We start from the raw sequence: 17,714 nt of genomic DNA on the forward strand, positions 1-17,714 counted from the left end.
TAATAATATTTATTTAAGATAAAAATCGTAAATTTCTTCATATATTAAATTATTAAATAATAATAAAAAAATTTTATAATTTTCCAGCTAACACCTTCCATGACTGCTGAAGATCTTTGTCTATATGCATTCTCTCATGCCGACATTAAAGAAAGTTGTGAAAAATTAGCTGTTTTTGAAGTTATTTGCAATGAAGAATTAGGTTATATTTAGTTTTTTTAGCAAAGAATGTTTTATATATATTAAATGAAGTTATGCTTATAAACATGTTATAGCAATATGTAACTTAATTACAGAGAGACCTTTACATTATCAAGAGATAGTATTGGCAGTGACATTACACTGGGCATCCTGGGCAGAAGCAGATGCTAAAGGAAATTATCTCTTAATTAAACACAATCATATCTGTGATGCTATCATGCCTCTAATTCAGGTATTTTATTTTTTGTCAATATATAGTAAATAAAATTTTTTTTACTATTTTCTAAATGTCATTATTTATTATATTTTGAAAATTTAATGTTAACTTATGTACAAATTAGTCTACCTACACAGTTTCATATAAACTGAAATCAATAGTTATGTTATGAAAAGAATCAATGTTTCAATCACAATAATTTTTTATAGGTATCACTAGATTATATACTGATATAAACCAGTAATTCTCAAAGTGTGATCTGCAGATTGACCTAATCATTTTTCAAAATGCAATTTTGTGTTGTTTAGCTAGAGCACAGGTTCTCAAACTTATTTCGACCATCGCCCACTTTGAGATTAAAAAAATTTTAGTGCCCCCATATTTTTAACTTACCTTTTCACATAACTGTCTATTTCATATCTTAAAAACAGTTGTTGCAAATATAATGTTTAAACATGCATTATTATATGGATAGGATAGATAGGGTGGCCCATATCCTATTTCTGAGATCAAAGAATGTTTCAATGAGAAGAAATAAAACTAATATTTAATCACCGACCCTTCTACTGCCCCCTGAAAGCTTCCATTGCCCACAAGGGGACATTATTGCCCTCTTTGAGAAACGCTGAGCTAGAGCATGGGTTGCCAAACTTTTTTCACATAACTGAGATAATGACGAGTATGGGCCGCATAACCATTTTGTTCAATATAGTATATTGAATACACAAAAAATAAAGAAAACTAACATATTTAATTAGTAATACAAAAAACACGATTGCTGCAGCATCCTTGTAATCACTTTTCTTAGATACTTCATTGCAAGTATAGTACTTACACAAAAACCGCTCTGATATCCAAAGTTGAAAAAAGTTGCCAAATTTTTTATTTCATGATTTTCCTAAAAATTATATTGCTGTCAAATGCAAAAATCAGATTAGACAAATTTTGGCATTTTTACTTACACTTATTTTAATTTTTTCTACATAGTAAGTTCATCTACAATCTATGATACAGGTATACCTCAAGTTACGTCGTTCTCAATTATACGTCATTTGTCAAAAAATATATGGAAAAATAAAAATCAAGTTTAAGTCATTTTATTCGACTTTACGTCCGTCCGACAAAAATATTAAAGTCGTAATATCACTAGAAAAGCGTTAAAGCACATAAAATCATATTAAAATATGTACATTTACAGTAAATGTTAATATAATCATCATAAATCCTAGAGAACGAAACATGAAAACATCTGTGTTTCTGTGTTGTCGTCTTATTTAGTGGTCTTTAAGTGCTCAATATTGGTGTTTTCCACGGTAGCTGCAATATCTACCATTTGGCGTTGTTGTCAGCGCCACTCGATATTGGTAAATTTAATATAATTAATTAATAATAATTTAATATAAATTAGTTTATTTTCTACTGTTGCAAGATAATTTTAATAACTGTATTTGTTATTTAACCTTACAAAATCATCTTATTTTATAATTCACCATATTCACAAATAAAGAGTCCGCGATGTACTGTAAACATTGCCAAATTGTAAGCATGTACAGTACATTTACAGGTATGTACTGTACGTACTGTACATGAATTTGTAAATTTAGATTACTTTTTTCAGTACTATATTAAAAACTAAAATTTGTTTGTAAGCTTAAAATAGATTCTTATTAACCATACATTATTAAAAATGCATTTATAAATAAAATACAGAACTGGGAATGGTTATTTGTGGTTTAGCCTAGTGACAAGTAAATACAGAGACAAGTAAATTCGACTTACGTCGTTTTTCAACTTAAGTCTCCTCTCCTGGAACCAATTACCGACGTAAGACGAGGTATACCTGTATTTCCATATAAATAATTATATTTTAGCTCATTTGTGACACAATGTAGTGATGGGCCGTAGTTTGGTGACCCCTGAGCTAGAGGAAAGAATATTTTCTTGCATTAGGTTATGGGCTAGACAAAGTATTATGGTTTACATCTAAGGTGATATTAAAGGATAAGGGAATGGACAGTTCATCTGTGATTTGGTTTAAATGGTCTGTGGATCAAATAACTTTTTTAAATAATTGTCTATATCAGATATTCTTGAAGTACATAAAAAAGGAAAAAAAAAGCATAGAGAAGGCATGACTTTCAATGAATTGTATGTATTCAGCATGAAATATACTAGAATTATATACATAACATTTGTTTTTTCTGTAAATAATTATTAACATAACATTTAATCTGATGATGTAATTCAAAAATAATTTTTTCATAAATATGAAAAATTATCTTAAGAGTCATGTTGCCAATATTGGCTGCCACAATACCAAATGTTCCTCGACTGGGCACCTAGAAATGGTACAGACAGATACAGCGACCTGTAATGATGGTGCCAACTGTGTCTAGATGGCAGACGGTGATATGGTTGGCTGTGTGCATGCTTGTTGGAGGATCGGGAAGTTTTCTTGGCTAGTGGTATGCCAAGAGTATCCTGAGCACTCTCTCTCATCTATTAGTCCCAATACCACCTCATGGTGTTGTTAGAATAGCCTAGGTGGCAGGCTATTCAACAAGATTACCATTCAGCTTCTCTCAACCCGATGATCTTTTCCTCTCCAACTTGGATAGTTGTTTGTATGATTTTCAATTGTGATACTGTGAAGACCACCATTTCCCCCCTCCAAAAATATCTCTATATATGCATTTGTGAACTGTTATTTACGACATTTGTAATGATTTTTGTTTATTCACTTTATTTCAACTTTTTTTTACTAATTATGTATTCGCTTGAACTTTGTTAAAACCTTAACTGTATCTTGAACAAAAACCAAAGTTGTAGAAGGAAATTCGCCTATTTTAACGATCTAGAGACCTCCCATTCCAAATTTTAATATCAACTCAAAATAATTTAAAAAGATGAATTAGAATAAAACGGTTTATTATCCAACTATCAGAAATCTCACAACATGCCAAGGAAGAGAGGAAGGAGCAATCAAATACTGTATTTTACAGACTATAAGACACACTTTTTTCTTTGAAAAATTGCCTCCAAAATTCAGGTGCGTCTTATACTCGAAATTAATATAAAAATGTTCAGTGTTTGATTTAAAATTCCCGCGTCTTAAAAATGGCCATATATTTGATGCCGCGGGAAACCTATCTCTATCTGGCAACATTGAATTCAACTGGCAGCAACAGTGCGCCGATGCGACGAACATGAGTTGTGGGGTGTCGGGATAGAATCGTCTGGACATAAGATTCCCGCGCTTTTTCTTTTTTCAAACGCGCAATGGTTGTCACCATAGAAACTTGGATCACGAGACGACCAGTGGTTCTGAATCCACGACCGCGGATTGGCCAGCGATCATCATACAATTAGTGGACATCCAATAGCGCTACTAAGCGTTGATTGGTGGATCAGTGTTTGCTTCAATCCATATAAAAGGATTGAATTTAGGCAGTAAAAATGATAAAAATGTTATCTTTTTTAAAAATTGCTTAAAAATTAAGGTGCATCTTATAGTCCGTAAAATACAGTAATTAAAATTGTAAAGGATTAAAGAAAAAATATATATAAATGGGGAACATCGCATTTTGCCCCCCTTTGTTTTCGGCGCTGAGTGTCGCGACGAGGCTCGGACTTCTACAATGTTTACATATTAAACGAAAAACTTAGTCAAAGCAATCAATGAATAATGATTGAGAACTATCCCAAAGCAAAGATGAGTCATGTCAACTCGGTGATGACTCTACGAAAGTTCAATGTCATCACCAAATAAGAAAACACCGTCTCAGCTACGATGACAACACTGCCAATGAATCATCACCCGATGACGAACTTTCTCATGCTGGAAGTGTTTAAAAAGAGAGCTCCAACCAGAGAAAGCTCAGATGGGGAGAAAAAGGCAAAACCAGACAAAGACACACACCGGAGACAGACACAAAAGGAGAGAGAAAGAGAGAGTGGACAAGCACCAGACCGAGAGTAGCTCAAGAGAAGATGAGCTCAAAAACGAGCAAGCATCAATAATAGACTAAGAGTGAGAGTGAAACAGGATCAAGAGACTGACCGACTGTCCGAACAGACAAGAGAAGACATCTTGTTTACCTGGTATGTTGTGAGTCACGCAAGTTCGAATACCCCCCGTTAGGCACCCCCTCGTTGTATAGATAAAGATAGGCAAATTTCCAAAAATCGGATTTTATAATTCTGTTCTAAACTTCCATTTTCTGTTATAACCAATTTAAGGAAATTTATTATCTGACTCTGCATTCTTCCTCCTGAGGGACATTCCTGGACTTCAGAGTGTCTCTTACCCTCGCGCCTTAATCATTTATTTCGTCTCAATCAGCAGTGTGTCCGATAAAACACACCTGGTGGCAGGACTACCCAAAAAAGTATGTAATAAATCTTTACGGCCCCTGAACCCCACAATACAGTGTCCTTCTGCAACAGGTAAACTACAAACAGGATGCCTTTTCGTGCTTTTTTTATAGACTAAGGGGGATGCACTTTAATGCACTCTGGCATTATGCAATGAACCATCACACTATAACTCTAATCATTCATTTCCTTATTTTTATGGCAATGGGTGTATTATAAAACTTTTTTTTAATTTAATTCTGATAAAAGATATTACTTTTGTGACTTTATCAGGATATTTTCATTACTTTAATAAAAATCTCAATACCTTTTTTAATCTTTCTATAGCATAACACTTCAAGTTCTGAAAAAAAATTAGTAATTTTAATATACAAATTTATATATTATTTATATAAATAATATACATATTTTGAAATTATGTCCCAAACATAGCATAAATTTTAAATGCAATGTATTCAAATTACATAATCAGTTGGAAAATCTGAAAAAAAGTATTCAATTTTTGTTAGCTATTTTGTTCTACATCGTTTTTTCCTGATATCTATTTTTATGTAGATGAAAACATTAGTAAATCCCCCCACTGTGCTGGTATTGATTTTGTGCATTGTGTGTTTAGTTTTAAATTACAGTTGTAATATTTCTGAAAACAATCTTATATCTTAAATTTTCTTTCCTATTTTACAGACTAGACAACCCCTGTCAATGTTTAGTGAACTGAGATTTGCTGATTTTCGCTCAAAGACATTCAGAAAATTTGTTTTTGAATTTATTGGAGCTAAATTAACTTATTATAAAGATGCAAGAGTAAGTAAGAATGTTTTAGTAACATTTAATGAAAATGCTTTTTGTAACAAATATTTCATTAAGTGTTGTCTTATGCTTATGTAAATTTGATGTTTGGATTGTATTTTTTTTATTTGAATCAGCAATTGTTATTAGCAATTAAGAATTGTAATATAGTATATATTCAACATTGAGCATATGAAAATATGAGGTTCCCATGTTTTGTTCATCATTTGATAATGTTGAGTAACTTTAGCCTGAGTGATAAGGCATACCAACTGGCCATCTTGGTCAGTTGGTATGCCTTATCACTAATTTTATTTTTTGAATGCTTTGGTGAAATGTGTTGTATTGCATGGATCCATATGGAGAGTTACTACACTTCATTGTTGCCAAAAGAAAAGAACATAGTCAAATTCACAAACGAATATACAATATACTAGATGTTACTGAATTTCCACGAAACGTTTATATTACAAATAAAACATACATACAATTACAAGTTCACAAACAACAATTACAAGATGTCAGATGTAACAAAGTTCAAATACATCTAATCCACGACAACAGGTCCGTCGAAAAGACACCTTGCGACGAACTGCGTACAACGTTATTTACCGCACAGCGAGGCGAAAAAATCTTCTAGGCCAGCTTAGGCGAAGTTAGAACAAACATGAGTTCCCTTGATGTGTCCTAGGCGAATTAAACTTCCTGCCTAAACTCAATCCTTTTATACAGATTGAAGCAAATCAGATTCCATCAATCAGCGCTTAGTAGCGCTACAAGATGCCCGCTGATGGTACGATGTCTTCCGTCCAATCCGCAGTCAAGTTTCCAAAAGTTGTCTGATTGGCGTTCCCATGGTGACAACTGTCGGTTGTTTGAAAATACGAAAAGCGTGGGAAATCATGTGTAGGATGATTTTATCCTGACAAACATTTATTGTGAATTGTATGTAAATGCTTCAGCTGCTATTTTATCACCTTGCAGAAAGATATAACAGACTTAAAGTACAATAGTAATTCTAACTATTGTCTACTCCCAAGAGTTTGATGGGCTTAGACATCTTTGTCTTGGTATTGTCAAATAGTTGTTTTTCACTCATTATCCTTGAGTACTCACACTAAGCACTTTTGAACTCGTCATCAGAACTCTGGTCCACAATTTTTTCACTAGCATCTCTAATTAGATTGATGTCCATCTAATTGGATCTATGCCAGTTCCACCCACTCCTGAATGATTTCAAGTATTCAGGTGATAAATAATTTTTCTTCACATGGGAACATATCTTGTGTTGATGTTTAGTAGATAATTAATTGTTGATAGTAATTTAATACCTTTTAGTTGTATTGCTACACTTTTTCCATCGTAGTGTCAGGTCACTGCCAGGATCTCACAACAGTAGAGTGCCAGATAACCCAGTTTCACACATTAAAGGTGAATTGTGGAAGAATACTTTGCTAATAAACATGCAAAAACAATTCATTTCACAAATCTTGGCCAAGCAATATTTGACAATTAAAAAGGGACTCTAGAATTTTTAAGAGCATCAAACTTCTGTACCAGAGCAAAAGAATTTGCTATGATAATGTTTTTTGCAGGGTGCATATTTTTCAATTTATTTCAGTAGATTGATTAAAATGAACCATCTTTTATAAATACTTTTTTCTTTAATGTTTTTGTACAATGAATCAAACATTGTATTATGGACAAGTTTTAAGTTGTGCATATGTATATAACTTTACTAAATTACAGGCAAGTCAACCACTTGGTCAATGGAATGTAGAAGATATTACCTGGTACATTGGAATAGAATCAAAAAGATCCCCTCCCACTAGGTAAATATTACTTAAATTATCTAATAATTTTAATAAATACAGTAAAACCTCGAAAACTCGACTCTCGATTACCCGGCACTCCGGATAACTCGGCCACACCCTGGAAGGGCAAAAAAAATCCTTAGTTAATTAATTTTCATTATAGACAGCTTTATAAAAGTATAAAAGCTCTCATAAAGTATTTTTCTGAGGTCTGTCTTATCAGGTAAATTACTATACACAGTGTATTCATTAATTTTCATTTTTATGTAGTAAAGGCTCTATGCCTTCATAATGGACGTACTTTTCCTTTGTTTAAGGGTATTTTGGCAGTTTATTCTCTGTTGTATTCTCAAGTAAACAATACATACAAGTACAGTACAGTATTTTCTGAGGAAACACTCGTACTTATTTTTTTTTAACCCCATTCCCGATAACTCGGCATTTTCACAAACTCGGCCACCCTTCGGTCCACATTAGGCCGAGTTTTCGAGGTTCTACTGTATTTTATAATAATTAGCCAGTTTTAAATAATGTTTTTCACTTATTTTAGGTGGGGTTTCACATTCATTGATCGCAACCAAACTGTCAAAAGGTATGGTTACTTAATACAGTTTTTAATTTGAAATTATATATTACATTATATTTTACATACAAATAATAATACCAGTTTGGAACTCCAACTGCATGTTAATCATTCATAAAATGATATTAATGCATCACAGTTAACTGATTTCTGGACTTGAAACAATTTGTCATATCTGAGATTCTAAGACACACACACAGACAACATTTATACATGAATAGAGAGATATTTGACAAGAATTGTACTTAACATCTAACACAGGATAATACTTAACAACTTGTAAGATTTTACAAATCAAAGCAATGAAAGTAAATCTTTGGTAAAAAAGATAAACAGAGCAGTTAGACATAGTTTGAGAATGGATAGAAAGTGCTTACCAATACCACACAAATGTATTCCGTACTAACAGATCTCTCACATGTTATTATGGAATATGTTCATATTGAATTGTGATGCAGCATTCATATCGTGATTGGTTTGGTAAAATTTTTCTACCTATCATCACTTGCAATTGTATTTCTCCTTAAGTTTTGGACATGGTATGTAGTTTATATTTCAAATCTGCAATTTTGAGTTGGTAACTCTAGATTAAGAGTTACTTTATTTTTCATATTCACCAACTTAAACATCGGATTATAAAATCTTTGAATTAAAATGAAGAGCTATGTTACAAGCTCTCTGATTTTTCCAAATGAATCATGACATATCTATATGAATTGTCACACAATTTCAAAGTTTTGTAGGCAATGGATTCTCACAGTGAAAGAAACTATATTAACTTTGAGACAAAAGTATTAGAATTAGTTGTAGAAAATAATAATGTGGTAATAAATACAGAGAAAAATATAAAAAACCACAATGTAGTAATCAATTTAATATTTTATTTCAAAAATTTAAAAACAAAAGCAAATAAAAATCAAATGGAAAAGAAAGGATAGAAATTTTTAAAAACTGAAAATTCTGTAATGATGTAATTTTTGTTGCATGTTTTCAACTTGTAAGAGCTTAATTGTTTTCTATGACTATTTTATGTCCATGTTGTATAAATAATTCAAACAATGCATGCAGAAAATCCACAATTTAAGAATTAACACTTGGTGAATGCTGATTTTAACTGATCTTGTGATTTGAATCTTACTGTATCTTTAACTTTTAGTGAATATGGCCATTAGAGATTGTCAGGTGGTGATTTGGAGATTATCAACATTTCATTTCATAACTAAGTTCATTTTACTCTTTAGGTAGAAATATTTTTGATAATATAAAATATATTTGCCAAATAAAAAGAACAATTTTATAATCTCTAATTGATAAGACTTACCTTACTTTAAAAACTGATACTAGATTGTCAAACATGTTTAATGAACAAAAATTGTGAACTGTTTGTTGGATCTTTAAAAATTCTTTACCAAAGCCCAATGAGTTTTTTTGAAAATTTTGTCCATACCTCATGTAGTCTGATACAAAAATATCTTGAGCAAATAATTCCAAAAAACAGATAAATCTACAATTGTTCAATATGATAATTAGTACAATTTGAAATTATATTATTGGCTGCAATAGGATGTTTTCCTATCCAAGCAATAATTTTGCTTTAATTTTCTTAATTTATAATCTTTTCAGGACAAAAGATAATCCATATTTTGGCAGAGCAGTCTGTTGCAATACAGAAGAAGAATTCCACAAATGGGTGGCCACCATGTTGAATGGAGAACATCCCAACAACTTACTACCCCAGCGACCTGTTCCAGACCTGTTGATGTGAATACAAAAACTATTGGAAAGTATATTCAAATGGTCATATACCAGAATCATTATTGTTAAATTTGAATAATGAATTTTATGTTAATGTTACCACAAATACTGTACATAACATATTCACAATATTTAAAGAAACAAAGTGTATCCAACAGTATTATTATATGTATTTGTTTATAGACAGAAAAGCATTCCTCACAGATCTTTGTTGTTTTTACACCAAGATAACCAGAGTTTATATTTTTTCAAACTTGTACTTTTTTTTATAACAATCTAGTTGAGCCTATACAAGATTAATAATGTTGAGATCAATTTATGTATGTGTTGCAGATCATTCTAATCTAGTCTGCATGCTTTGCACATAGGTGAGCTTGGACATGTTAATTTTAAGTCCACTATTAAATTATATAATGTGCATATATGTATTTATTATTGATGATAAATGCTTTTTAGGAATGGCATTTTACATTTATTTGTATCTTTATATAAATATATATATATATATATATATATAAAATATTAATAAAATTTGTTACAATATTTTATACTATTTATTTTTTCATTTACATCATCTGCCTACATACAGTTAGAAGATAAATTTTGATTACTAGCAAACAATTAATTTCAGAGTAATATAGATTAACTCTATTTATGTTGATTTTGAATCATGCTGAAAAAATTTTGATATTTAAACTTGACTGTTAATAGTCAAGAAACAAATTGGATGTAGTTTAAATCCAAACAAAAACATCTGAGTTGTAAAAAAATTTTGCCAAGTAAAAACTTATGACAGTTTAGTCAATAGCCAATTTTTTTTAGGAATTTTTCTTTGATAAAGATAAGCTTGGTGCTTCAAAGCAATACACATAAGATTTTTACCTATATCATTTTTCTACATTTCACTTCCAAGCACCAAGCTTATCTTTACTAAAGGAAAACTCCTACAGAAAATTTTGACTATTGTCTAAATTAGGGGTCCCCAAAGTGGTCCCTTGGGGTCGATTAATAGCAAAAAGGATCAATTAAACTGTCTAGGAAAAAAAATAAATATTCCAATAAAAATTTGAAATACGGATATGATCAACATTACTGACTACCCTAGTTATAACTTGAGTTTTGCCTTAGCCTATGCCGCTTTAAGCATGTGTTACTCTGTTTTCACGCATCTGGCAACTGTACTAGTGTTGCAAACATGTTATGAACGCTGGTAGTTCATTATACATAGACATATGTTGCACTGTTACACTCTACTAGAGTTGTCAGTTCAAGTATTTTATATCTAAATGTAGATATTTTGTCTTTTACAGAGAAAATATCGTAATATATCAAAAATCATTAATATAGTACAGAAGCGTTTTCAAGGAAAAAAGTTACAATTATTCAAGCTCGAACAATCATAATGGCCTTTCAAGTAAAAATTGAGCTATTTAAATCTTCGCTGGCACAATCCGATTTTAAATATTTTTCAAACTTGTGAGTACTAAAAGAAAATGAAAAAATTTCCGACCGTGATTTGGAGATATATATTAAACATCTTGATAAATTAAGGGAAGACTTTAAAGTGCGTTTCGAAGACTTGAAGAATATGCATGTTCCCGAATGGTTTGCTAATCCATTTGATGTAAAAAAAAAAAAATAGATAATGAAAGTAGTGAACCAGGCTTAGAAGATGAACTGATTGAAATATGTGTAGATCTCAAAGCTAAAGCGTTGTTTAAAAAATAAAAACCTCAGTGAATTTTGGAGCAATAACAATATTGCCACTAAATATCTCAAGCTGCTCAGAGCAGAAACCGAACCATTCTTACTTGCATTCCCAACTTCATACATGGTTAAAGTTGGTTTTAACCACGCGAACGCAATTTTGGCAAAACAGGAACAGATTGAGCTTGGAAAACCGTGGTGATTTGCGACAAAAACTTACCAATTTTCAACTGAATAGCAATAATCTTGCTGCTTCTCTTCAGACACATCCATCCCACTAATATCAACTATTTTAATAAAAAGGTATGTTAACATATTTTTAAGGTATTCAGTAGTAGTCGCAAAATGAGAGTAAGAGGTTTTTTCATCCAATATAACTTATGTTATGTTTTCAAAGATAATTGTGTTTTTTACATATTATGACACGTACGGTTTAAGAACTATAGGCAAATTTCCATCCATCCATAATTTTGCTATTATTTTTTAAGATTATAAATTATTGGAAAATATCTTCTTTTTCTGTTAATGTTATTGGGTGGATAAGATATGGGATCTAAAAATTCTTTTGTTGGGTTGTTATGTAGATCTCCTTATCGCTTAACATCAAAAATGCAAAAATGATTTAATGTTTTTTGTTAAATACTTAATCTGGAGGTTGATAAGAAGGCAAATATTCTATAAAGGGGTCGACGGGATAAAAAGTTTGGGGACCCCTAGTCTAAGTCAATGTTTCCCAACCTTTTTTGTGATATGCCCCACCCAAGCCTTTCTAAAATTCTTATGCTCCCCTAACATATACAGTGGCTATACGGTTAACTTAAAATCTGGAAGAGTCCATTTTCAAACTGTACCTCTTAACAATCAAATTGCCCCCCTATGGGGCATGGGCCCTGCATTGGGAAACACTGTTCTAAATTGTCATAAGTTTTTACTTGGCGAAATTTTTTCACATCTCAGATGTTTTTGATTGGATGTCAATTTTGTTTGTTTAATAATTATATTATTACATCAAGACATAAGAGGATGATGTACAATTTGGTCATTGATCAGCAACTGAATGCACCACTGACCAAATGTGCAATCAATCAAACACTTTCAATATTCATTTCAGTTGACACTGACTGAACATGCCACTGACCAATATGTCATTTAGAAAAATCCTTATAAAAATTTTTATAATTCACATAAATTTGAGATTTTGTAATTCTGAGTAACATTTTGAATAAAATTCATTTGTTTCCATGCAATTTTTTTTGTAAGCATAAAATTAAGCCATAAAACTGATTAACTCTATGGGAAACCCTGTGAACTTTGACCTATTAAAGGTCAAAGTTCACAGGGTTTCCCATAGAGTTAATCACCTATTAACCATAGAGTTGACCTGGAAGTTTGATGAGCACCTCACTGATAATGTGAAAGGCTTAAGTTTAAAATTTGAGCTTTCTAGACCTGGCAGTTTTTTCTCTATGAGTGTCTGCAGTGCCGCACGAAGAAAAAGGAAAGAAAATACAGTCGACCCCCCTATAACACTGTTGATAATTCCGTTTTATATGAATTCCATGTTGTATGAGTCACTTAGGTTTTACAAATACATGTGCCAGGCTGTGAATGGCTCACGTATTTGTAAAATCTAAGTGACTTGTACAACATGGAATTCATATAAAACGGAATTATCAAGTGTTATAGGGGGTCGACTGTACAGCTTTTTTGGAGATTTTTGTAATTTTCAATTGTTTATATTTCAGCAACCACATTACAGAAAATCTTGAAATTTTGCATTACATAAGAAAATTTTCCTTCAAACGAGATATTTGGAATTACTTCAGGTGTTTGTGGGCAGAGAAATTGACCCCTGAAAATCGGCAAATCTGATTCCTGTATATGTAGTCGGTCAGTGACTTTTTTACTTGGCAGGGAGGCACTGCCGTGACTCCTAACAAATATTAAAAACCCAAGAACAAAATATTACTGATTTGAAACATCAAACTCTTCAAATTACAGAATACCAAATTCATGTAGAGTAGTTAGACATAGTAAACATGTAGATTTGGCTGGACCAGGGATGGTAATGGATTTTTGCAAGAGCCAATATTTTAGAATTTCTGTACAGACTAATTGCGAAGAGCTATAGGATATGTAAATAAAAAAATACAATTACTTAAGATACTAATATAATATGCATTATGATGATTAAAAACAAAGAAATAAAATTGAAATAAGTTGTCATAATGTTCATTATATTTTTACTAAATGAAATAAATGCAGCAATTCTTTCTAAGATTACAGCACAGTGATATGATATGTTTTCATTAATTAAAAAATACTGTGATTCAAGAAAGGACACAATCCCCAACTAGGAAGGCCAACTTCAGCAACAAGCAAATATGGGAAATATGGGGATAGCATGCAACATGAACAGCGCATCATACCTGTCACATACAACCCGATCTTAGCTTCTGTATATCGTAGAATCGCGAGACAACAAGGAGTGCGCATGGCGTACAGAAGATGCCCCTCTATTTTCCATCTTCTGCGCAATGAGAAAGACAAGCCGAGTCAAGACAAACTTCCTGGGGTGTATGCAGTGCCGCTCACTGACCATAGATGCGACAGAGAATTAGTATACATCGGAGCCACGAAAAGAGCAGTTGGAGTAAGATGAAAGGAACACCAAAAGGACATTATACACAACAGATGTACCACTGCTTTATCTGTATATGCATCGGATCCGGAAATATCTGCGGACTTCGCGAGAGCCAAACTCCTTATCACAACGTCATATGTGGACCAACTCAGATGGTTAGAACAAATAGAAATATGCAAAGCCTACGAATCATCAACCCCCATTAATTCCAAAGATGAAATCACGTTATCTTTGGCGTGGCAAGCCCTAATACGGAAGGGAGATTTAAATTAAAATGACATCGGTACTTATAATAAATTAAAAATAGCTACACGCATTTTCTCCGACTTCCGACATGTTCAAATTTATTCATAAAAAATACATAATGCGACATACAAGCAGAAGATTGTTACATAGCAACTGGAGTTTCGAGTTGGAAGGCACGTGATTCCGAATGGAACCCGAAATACAATATTTGAAATTTTGTTCCAAAGACAGCTGGCATTCTAATGGATCGTTACGAATGGAACATAGCCTGAAGAAGGATCCAGTGGAATCCGAAAACGTTAGCGTAAGCAATTGAACATATTTCACGCTGGTTATAGGTTTGTAGAAAGTTTATTATTGTATTCTTCCGGCGTGTGTCGATTATTTATTTATACATGTGCATAGTTTATTAAACAGTTTATGCTCATCTAAAAGAGTATTTTTCTGATTATTAACTTTTGTCATCTCTCAATTCCCTGTCAAATTTTAATCATGTATGGAGTTTTTAACCTTTTCAACATATCTCGGTTTCAATCCGGCCCTACCTATTGATCTATTTTTATTTTAATTTTTCTCAAAAAAATTTTTCCTTACCAAAAATAGCTCCTTTGTTGATCTGGCTTTCGGTTAGAGTTGTCTCTTTAACGCCTATCCAATTGACATTTTCGTCGGGCCAAACAGTAATTTGCTTGTAAGTTTCCACAGCTGCATAAAATTTCCCAAATCAAAACAGTTCACAAAAAATACTTTGGCAGCCTCTCCAACTGAATTGCATCAATAAAACACTGCACAATAGATTGGTCATTTTTAGAACCTTCCCATCTGCTTCTTAATACAATCAAACTTAACTTACAAAATTATTTATACTGTTGATAAATTTTTACAAACCCACAAAAGTGAAATCTCCTCCCCAAGTAGTTTTCTCATAATCTAAAAATTAGGAATCTTAGAAAACAATGGAAAAAGTGGCAAAGATCTGGTAATCCTTGCAACCTTTATATCCACCATATCATATAAAAACCACCATTTGGAATGCAGCACCAGCTTTAAAACTACTTTCGTAAAATTATATCTTCCTTTGCTACCCACCCACAAACCTTCTGGAGTTTCATCCAAAAAATTTTCCAGAACAGCTCCTAGTAAATCACCTATTGTCCAAGATCACCAAATACACAAAATGTATAATTTTAAAAACTGTTTTAACAATGTACTATCTGTGGTAGAGCTTAAATCTTTTATCATTCATACACTTACCACCATTCATTTTATTGCCTAATATTCTTCAAAATGCTAATGAAATTAAAAGCAGTACAATAGACTTTTTATTTGTGACTTAAAAAGTTTCTGGAACTTGTTAAATGAACCATCAAAAATCAAAATTTAACTTTCCATAAACTTACATATCAAATACTAGTTTGGCTGTTTTATATCTTGCAAAATATGATTTTTTTTTTCTTTTAATCAATTAGCATTTTGTTGATAGAGATAAACAGCTTAACGAGTTATTTCTGTTGAGATAAAACCTGAAAATAATGAAAATACTATGACAGCAGTCTTGTCTTGATCAGTTTTTGTTTAACCTAAAACTATCCCTCTAGTATTAAAAATCAACACACTATTGAACTAGGTATATTCATAAAGTCAGTCACAAACTACTAGTTCTACTTAGCACTTTTGGTCACTTATATAGCTGTTTGCAGCTAAGAAATACAAATGAATGATGCTGAAGTTAGCTTAACATGGTTATATATTGTAAATGGCCAAAAGCATTTCTATGTAATTATTTTCCTAAAATTCCTGAAACTAATTCTGGTAACTCATAACAGTGTAAAATTTCATAGTTTTACAATTTTCTTAGTTCACTTTCTGGAATAATCAATACCTGGTGATATTATTTCTGAAGTCACTCAAGCTTACAAATTGTGGATTAAAAATAAGAAATGACAACTGTCCATGCAAAGCAATCTGAAAAAAATATTGTTTAGATATAACTGTACTAAAAACATTCAAAATTTCAGCTTTAGGAAGAACCATTTTGTAAATGATTGAGTCAAAATGTCCAGTATAATAACGAGGCTGCAATTTTCAAATTGCAGACCTATAAGTTCTCACTGGCATCCATCCATCAGTCCTCCTTAATCTTGAGAATGGAGTTAGATGAAAGTCAAGACAAGATATGGAAAGCTTAGGGGCAGGAGCCCCAATGAACTATATACAAACTTCCGGTTTGGAACGGAAGCCACATTATTTCAACTCAAAAATTTCTCCAGAATGGAGTTATGACTATTGTTAACAGGAAAAGTGTGATGTATGGGGGCAAAACACTACTAAAGTCAAAAGCATATATTTTAAATTAATTTAAATATATGATTACCACAATACTGGGCTACAATTTTTTTAATGTTACAATAAATTTGACTTTACAAATGTCCCTTTATCATACACATTGAATTGGCCAACAAAAAATTCATTACTTTAGTATGTAAATGGCATAATCAATTTTTATCATTCATAAAAGCAAGAGATCCACTATAATCATGGATTTTCTAAATATATGACCATTAAATAAGACTTCAAATAAATTTACAGAAATTAAATTTAATTTCACTTTTTTTTATTTTCATTTATTACATTATGCAATGAATTCGTAAGGAATAGGTTCTAACAACTGTGGCTTATTATCCTTAGTAGAAACAAAGTGAGCTCCTCTGGGTTGAGCGGGCTGAAAAGAAAATTAAGTATTTTAACTATTATAAAACTTAATATCAATATAATTTGAATCATCAAAACTGCAATTACATTTAAAAAAGTGAATTAAACAAATTAATTTTTAAAAATTTTAACAGCTTATTTCAAAAATGTTATATACAGTCGACCCCTATAACGCGGGTTCATATATCATGGCGAAAAAATTGCAACCGTATTCATATAAAGATGCTAAAAGAGACTTGTAAAATGTGGTAAAACGTCATCGCCGACTCGTGTCACAACAGGATTGTCGAATCTGGACCAATAGTGGACGAGCAGCCGAACTACTTACACGCTACGGAGAGTTTAGGCAGGTAAGTTGAGTTTACTATCGTCTGTACAGTATATAAATTAGGTACTGTAAGTCTAATACAGTACTGTAATTTTATACATTTCTTGTGAAAAAAACATTTCTTATTCAACAGCCATAAAAANAATACTGGGCTACAATTTTTTTAATGTTACAATAAATTTGACTTTACAAATGTCCCTTTATCATACACATTGAATTGGCCAACAAAAAATTCATTACTTTAGTATGTAAATGGCATAATCAATTTTTATCATTCATAAAAGCAAGAGATCCACTATAATCATGGATTTTCTAAATATATGACCATTAAATAAGACTTCAAA

General features: G+C 31.8%; 1 protein-coding gene across 1 annotated transcript in view; it reads left to right on the plus strand.

The window, feature by feature from the left end:
* LOC111624009 (arf-GAP with Rho-GAP domain, ANK repeat and PH domain-containing protein 1-like) overlaps positions 1-10,209 on the plus strand; it is a 34,939-nt gene extending 24,730 nt beyond the window's left edge. The window contains exons 9-14 of the mRNA XM_023366776.1: positions 88-202; positions 297-433; positions 5,477-5,596; positions 7,331-7,413; positions 7,946-7,987; positions 9,602-10,209. Coding sequence (XP_023222544.1) covers positions 88-202; positions 297-433; positions 5,477-5,596; positions 7,331-7,413; positions 7,946-7,987; positions 9,602-9,743 — 639 coding nt within the window. The 3' untranslated portion in view covers positions 9,744-10,209. The remainder of the gene's footprint in view (positions 1-87; positions 203-296; positions 434-5,476; positions 5,597-7,330; positions 7,414-7,945; positions 7,988-9,601) is intronic.
* The last annotated feature ends 7,505 nt before the right edge of the window (positions 10,210-17,714 follow it).

Source organism: Centruroides sculpturatus, unplaced genomic scaffold, assembly GCF_000671375.1.
Source record: "Centruroides sculpturatus isolate CEXI.00-Female unplaced genomic scaffold, Cexi_2.0 scaffold370, whole genome shotgun sequence".
NCBI classification, from domain to species: domain Eukaryota; kingdom Metazoa; phylum Arthropoda; class Arachnida; order Scorpiones; family Buthidae; genus Centruroides; species Centruroides sculpturatus.